At 32.3% G+C, this 7,620-nt stretch overlaps 1 protein-coding gene across 1 annotated transcript; it reads left to right on the top strand.

Annotated features, from left to right (window-relative positions):
• Positions 1-5,373: 5,373 nt before the first annotated feature.
• On the top strand, positions 5,374-7,284 carry LOC118046151 (uncharacterized). Its single transcript, XM_035054945.2, has one exon. It carries the CDS (start codon positions 5,374-5,376, stop codon positions 7,282-7,284), a length of 1,911 nt encoding a protein of 636 aa, XP_034910836.2.
• Positions 7,285-7,620: the final 336 nt, after the last annotated feature.

Here is a 7,620-nt window from a genome sequence, read left to right as displayed (position 1 = left end):
TGCAATTTACTGACAGAAACATTCATTAGTGTTTCTATTTTTATTTGTTAATTTTCTGGTAGTGTTTGAATAAAGTTTTGTATGAAAAATTTGTTTTCTAATTAACACAAATTAACACTAATTTGTTTTCATCAATAAAATTTATTATAATTTATCGATGGAAACATTATTTCTCATTGACACAAATTAAAAACCTCACGAGAATCTTGAAAAAGAAATCTCAAAAGAGTAAATGGAAATTAACAGCAAAAAACATAACACAAAATGAATGTTTTACTTCACTTTACTAACTAGACGTACGTATGAAAGAATTTCTTCCAAAACAGAAAGTGTGACCATGATAAACAAGGGTTAACTAGAAGCCTGCAGCATAAAGTTTTGCCTTGTGACAAGATAAAGTAAATTATTCTGAAAGACCAACATATCCTCTCTTTTGTAACTTGTAAGTAATCATCGTTCTACAGGAGTTCAATATCAAAGTTTCTGAGCTTGTGATATTGTTTTTTTGAGAAATTATGCCAAAGTAAGGTATCTATATACTAATTCATAACCCAAATTTTCAAGAAACAGGACTTGTAAAACAGCTCAGTTGACTGCAAATTATAATTAAACAACATAGTTCTTGTTTGATGTAGGTTCTGTTGTGTCTGCCTCAATTAAAATGATATTACAAACTTAAAATTAGAGTTTTAAGTTAACTGATTCAAACTATAAATTTAATTAATTATAAATCTACTCACGTAATTTTAAATTTATATTACAAAAGTTATATAAATATCAATATGATTAAATCTATTTTCACACAAATAGTAGTTCAAATTCATAGAGTGATTCATACTCTAATTACATTCATGAATTGAAACTCCTAGATAATAGATATTTTTAATATTTTTGGTTTATGGAGTTGATACTGATTACAAAGAAAATTACAAGCCTACTTGATTATCACCTACAGAGTTATCGTCTAATGTTCTATCACCTACAAAGCCTACAAAGGTATTGTCTATAGAATTATTGCCTAAAAGCAATCACTTACTTTTATCAACCTACAATTACATGCCTACTTGATAGATAGATTTTGAAGATCCTGTGAACTTGATAAAACTGCAGTGTATTTATCGTTGTTTTGTTGAGTTTGAGTTCTTAGTTGTCTTGTCTTCTTTAAATTATAGGAAAGTTCAAGATAATTTCCAGCAACTACTAGTAACTATACAATCACCATATTTAAGATAACTTCTAGTAACTATACATTCACCTTATTCAAGATAACTACCCACTTATTTCTTGTTTTAAGGATCTTGATCTTGTATCATGTAGACTCTTTATATCTTCCATTCACCATCCATCCACCACGTTCAAGTTTAGTCTGCAATCAAGTTTGGCAATGGTCTAACTTTATAATTTTTTAAGTTGATTTTAGTGTATATATAACAATCCCACTATTAATGTTCTTGAACGTATAATATCCAGGTATGGTTTTTGGCTACTATAGAAGATTATATTGGTCATATGTAAGTCCATCAAGAGCAGTGGGCAGGGGAAGAAAGGTACAGAGTCTAGCATATCAAAATACTGAAATACAGAAATTAAAAGCCTGCAGGGAACCAAAGCCCTCAATGTTTAGCTTTGTGAATAGAGAAAATTAATTTATTCTATAGCTGGTGGGAAAGAACCTATTCAGAGGAAATAAGCCCACCATTCATATGTACAATACCATAAACATTTCATAAAGTTGTATATAGCTTGTGAAGAACAGTAAATTATTTATTCTATTCCTTCTAAGCATGCGGTATTAAAAAACGTTTTCACATTTTGCTTCGATGACAGGAATTTCATTTTCAAAGTTCATAGTGTTGCACAATATCCTTAATAAATCACCATCTTCTATAAAAATAATAAAACACAAATTCAGGATTGGGGAACGCAACTCAAAGCTGGTTACACAGCAGCGCAGTCGGCAGACATTTACTTCAACAAACGTTGGGGCTGCAAGTTCTGTGTGAATGTATGTCTATATGGCTTTTGTTTATGCATTAATTTTTTATTTTACTGTTATTTTTGGTGGATATAAAGATGATGCTATTTTATTAAAGCTGAAAGGTTGGCTTAAATGAATGATTATATATATAATGTATCAGTTTTGTACCTCAACTACTTTTAAATCATATAGATTTCATAGATACATGAGATCCTAAATCTTACCACTGATCAGCCAGTTTATGTGGTTGAAACTTTGTTATGCTATGGCATATTTATATATGTAAAATTTTGTATGGTTTCTTTATGATTTTGATAGCCAATGTGTTTAACTTGTTGAAAAATGTTCCAATATTTACAAAAATATGTTTCGAAGACTAGAAAATTGATAGCTATGCTGATTATAAATTGATGAATTTGGTGAATTAACTTCAAATTTAATCAATTTGGAGCTTGAACTGATCTCGAATCATTAAATAACCCCTTAGAAAATTCACTTGGTTAAACTCGGATGACTAGCTAGATGAATCCATAATCTGACTTGGTAAAATTAGGCTTGAGACAAAATTCTTTTTTTTTTTTTTTTTTTTTTTTTTAATAAATGGTATTGTTTTGCACCAGAGAAAAATGAACTTTAGTTTCTAAAATAGGCAGCCACAAGCAGTTTGCTTCTTCTTCCCGTCGGCTCTTTATCCAATCTGCTTCTTCTTCTTAATCCATTTCTACTGGGTGTTGACCTTAAATTCAAGCTTAATTACATTTAATTTCAAGAAAGTTAACCTCATTTTCTCACCATAGGTTTCAACAAATAGTTTTTACAACATATTTTTAGGTTTTTTTTGTGAAAGGCTTAAATCTTTTTTTTTATTGTATTTATATGCAGGAGTTGATACTATTTGGTTTATGGCATCTCTATACTCCATTTTTCATTTTTTTGAATTAATTTACATGAAGAAAATTTCAGGGTTTTGATTTAATGAATGTTCACAAATTTAGATATTTTTTATTGCAATATATAATGTAGATATAGTGATATTTGGTCTATGGCATCTTCTACTTGTTCCTTTTTTTTTTTAATCAATGACACCTTTTTATTTATAAAAAAAATACTATAAAGTCCAATTTATATTTATTGGGTTATTGTAATAGCATAATTGCACAATATCTTTGTGTTTGGTATTATGATGAATGGTGCTTTTCAAAAATGTTTTTTTACCTAAAAACACATCGAAAATATTTTTTTATATATTTTTTTATTTTTAACATCAGCACATTAAAATCATAAAAAAAATACTAAAAAAACATTAATTTTATTAAGTTAGATGTATTTTTGAAACACATAAAAACAAAAAGCTATTATACTCCCAAACAATCATTCGTTGTAATTAATACTAGAAGTGTTCTCAAATACTTTAATTTTCGATTGCATCAACCTATTTTGCTAGTGTTTACGTTGCATAAGCATATATATAATTCACTATAAATCATAATCAAGCTAGCTGCATAATAGAAACTTGTGTTGGTGTGCAATAAATTGTGATTTGAATTAGGGAATAATAGATTCACTCTAGGCTCTCTCTTTTTTCAAGTTGGTACTAAATTGTTATATGCTTTTCTTTCAGTTTTCTAGTTTGGTCCGGGCCAACCCTCCCGGTCCAAGTCCTAACCATTGTGCCAAGTCAATCCTTAGGTGGAGATAAAAAATTATGGTAATTAATAGTTATATTAGAAATAAGTTTCAATAATGAAAACATTAAAGCTAATGAGATGGCATTGATGATATCAAAAGTGGTTAGATGTTAATTCTAAATATGGTTTTTTTATTTATACTAATCGATGTATTGTTATGTTATTAATGGTTAAGAATTAAAACTTAAAAGTACATAGATCCATTAAGGTCTCCTAATAAAAAGATTGCTCCCAGACCATACCTTTCAAAGTGATAGGGAATGTTTTTAAAAAATATTAATCCCCATCACCCACTATCCTGCTTGATGATGTCTTAAAAATCCAAGTAATTTTAGGAGTAAGGTTTATGTGTTTCATAATCAATTAATCTATTAATTCTAAGAATTTGATCCATTCTCTCAAGCCAAGGTAGTTAGTAGCTTGCACCTGATGTTAGTAGGCTAAGGTGGGCAATGGCTGGTAACCTATAAAAGATCTTATTTTGTAGATTTGAGAACTCTTAGATGCTTAAGTAAATATTTTTATAGAGAGAGAAAGTGCGATGGTTTTTTTGAGAATAGACTCTGAAATATAAATGCTAAAAAATATTAAGAATAAAGGATTGTGAACTACAGTTTAAATTATTTATAATGATATTCTATAGCCCTAGAGAAACCTAACTCCTATTAAAATAACCCCTTTGGAGGAACTCTCATCTCCAACTCATTAAGATGAACTTTTTATTGGAAAAACTCTCATTGGAGGGAAGTCTCTTCTCCGAACTCGATAGAGGAACTCAACTTCCATTAGATGAACTCCCATCTTTAAAACTCACTCGTTAGAGGAACTCAACTCTCTTTGCAAGAACTCTCATCTATGCGAACTTATTGGAGGAACTTAACTCCTATTATTTTCATCTCTAAATTTAGTGGACGAACTCTTAACTATCATCTCCATCTAGTAATGTTAGATCATTAGTTGAATGCTTAGAACCATCGAAACGGGCCCTAAGATGTTGGATGTATATATTTTCTTTACAATGAAAAAAATATTGTAATAAAACATAGAGAGAGATCAATTTTTAGCTGTATGTTTTGTGTTTATTGTTTTTTCTTGACTCAAATGAAAGTTTATCTTATAAGCTTTTATTTAAGATATATATTGAATATATATTTTCTTTACATATGATATTGAAAAACAAACATAGGAAGAGATCAATCCTTCCAAAGTTTTTTTAAGTTATTTAGATTTATAATATTATATTAGTTGAATTATGGTGTAAATTGGTCATTTCATGATAAAATTATAAAATCATGATATATAATTTGTATTTAAAAAAATAGGAGAGCAATTAAACGTGAATATTTGTTGAATACATGTTCTTAAAGTTTTTGTTGGGTGGTAATTTGCTCAAACTATGCATCACGGTTTGGCTGGATGACAAAAAATTTAGATTCAGAGGCAGAGACGTTCTTAAATTCATATGGCTAGGGTTCGCCTCCCTCTCCAATAACTAACTACCCTAATGACCACTGAACAACAATAGGGAAAAAGAAAAAAAAATGGTAATTTTTTTTTTCTCAAGTTCGTTTTGATCAGTTTTATTGGAACTATGCTGATTTATTTTTGAAAAATGTGTTTTCTAGGGACGCGTCGTCAAAGATTAATTTATCCCATTTGTCTCAAGATATCGTAGATTTATGGAATGAGTGGCAGATTCGGTCACTAATGTTACTCAGTCTCTTTCTTCAAATCTTCCTCTCCATTTTTGGAGAACGACGGAAGTTTTCTACTGCACGCTGGCTTGGGCCTTCTCTTTGGCTAGCATACTTGTCAGCAGATTGGGTGGCAACTTTTTCGTTGGGTATCCTTTCTCGCAGCGAAGCCAACTATAAAAATCCGAACTTGATTCCAGTATTTTGGGCTCCAATCCTTCTTGTTCACCTTGGTGGCCCTGGAACTATTACTGCTTATTCAGTGGATCGAGTCAACATATTATTCCTAAGTCGCCTTCTTCAGCTAGTAACCCAAGTTGGTGTGGCTTGTTATGTCTTGTTCCGGTTATGGAGCAAGAATGCCATCACGTCGGTCGTAATTCCTATCTTAATTTTAGGAATTATCAAGTATGGTGAAAGGATTTGGGTTTTGATGAGAAGCCACGAAGACCATAATGGATCGCAGCAACCTGGTTCGAAAGTGTCTTGCATCCTTTGTGCTGAACTTTTCAACAACAATCGTATAAGTGAGGTCGGATTTCTTCAAGATGCTTATCTTTTGTTCCAAGCGCTCCAGACACTGTTAAACAATTTTGATCTCGTCACTTTTGATCAAAACTTCACCTATGAGTTGGTTTCTGTAAAGAAAGCCGAGGAAGCCTTCCAGTTGATAGAAGTTGAGCTGGGATTCAAGTATGATCGGCTTTATTATAAGGTGACAATGATTTCCAGGCTTCGTATCATTCTCCGCTCTATCACCTTCTTATCCTCTATTTTTGCTTTAGTTTCCTTCTCGTCAAAGAGCAAAAGCGTCTATTCGAGAAACGATAGGATTATTTCTTACGTGTTGCTGATTGGAGTTGTCTGCCTAGAAAGTTACTCTATTATTGTGCATCTCTTGTCCGACTGGGGTATGATTTGGCTTAGCAGAAGTGAAATAGCGTATTCTATTGTCTCCCGAATCACTTATCGTTCTTGGTTAGTATCATTTTGCATGAAGAGCAAAAGATGGTCGAGATTAATTGGACAACACAACATGATAAGGGCTCAATCAAACAAACCAGTGAGCAAAATTCTTAAGAAGTACTTTCCAGGGAAATGGAACGTTGATAGCAGGGAGAAGGTGGACAAGGAATTAAAAGAATTGATCTTCAAACAAGTCCTGAATAAACGTTCAAGGTACAATCCTTCTACCGATGATTTCAATGACCTCGAGATTCTATTGGAAGAGAGAGGTTTAGAGGTGCTTCGAAGCAAGCATTGCTTTCATACATTTGGATGGACTGTCGCTGGTGTAGAATTCATTCATAGCCTCCTCACTTGGCACATCGCTACTCATGTTTGTTACTTCGATGATACTCGGAAGAATACTTTTGACAAGACTCGAAATTGCGTAATGAGCAGCAGATCATTATCTAATTACATGTTGTATCTCCTGGTTAATTGTCCAACTATGTTAGCGACAGAGCCCAGCGAAACAAGGCATGCTGATACTAGAATTCATTTGCGTCGTCTCCTTTTCAGAAATACTCGTAAAGATGTGAAGCTCAACATTCCCTTGGATGCATTATCGTTTCACGAAGCTGAAGTGAATGCATTTTTAAAAAAATTGCTTGAAAGTCCTCCTACCATGTTAAAGGAAATTAATGAACAAGACGAAGGAGAAATGTCAGCCCTACTAGATGGTTGCATGCTTGGTTTGTCATTGCAGTCATTGGATACACAGGATGGTTGGTCAAATGACAAGAAATGGGAAATGATAAGTGAAGTGTGGGTGGACATGTTGATGTATGCTGCAAGTCATTGTAGATGGAAGGAGCATGTCCATGCACTTAGCCAAGGTGGGGAGCTACTCACTCATGTCTGTCTTCTCATGGCACATCTCGGTTTAAGTAAGCAATGTCGACCTGAAGTGAACAATTAGCTGCTCGGTCTCAAAGGCTTGGTGATTTTGATGGGCATGAGGCATAGAGTATTATTGTTATTTCTTTGGATTCGTACTGTTATTCTTAATGCTTCAATTAGGATGGAACTTTCTCATGTATTATTATATGATGCCTTTTGGCTCTATTTCAATATTCCTCTTGATCACCTAGTTTAGTCCTTCTCGGGTTCAGATTTACTTCATTTTTTATGAATATCAAGGAAATTTATAAAACTAGTCATCTAGTGGATGAAAATCCAGCAAAACAAATAAAAGATAAAAGAATAAATACAATGAAAAGCAGCATTATGAGTTACAAACACTAATTACAACTGC

Source organism: Populus alba, chromosome 6 (genome assembly GCF_005239225.2).
Source record: "Populus alba chromosome 6, ASM523922v2, whole genome shotgun sequence".
NCBI lineage: Eukaryota > Viridiplantae > Streptophyta > Magnoliopsida > Malpighiales > Salicaceae > Populus > Populus alba.
Note: the sequence above shows the minus strand (reverse complement) of the source record. Positions and strands in the feature narration are given on the sequence as shown.

What these genes read in the sequence shown, in the direction of transcription:
- LOC118046151 (XM_035054945.2), top strand. Translation starts at nt 5,374, where the DNA reads ATGTTACTCAGTCTCTTTCTTCAAATCTTCCTCTCCATTTTTGGAGAA.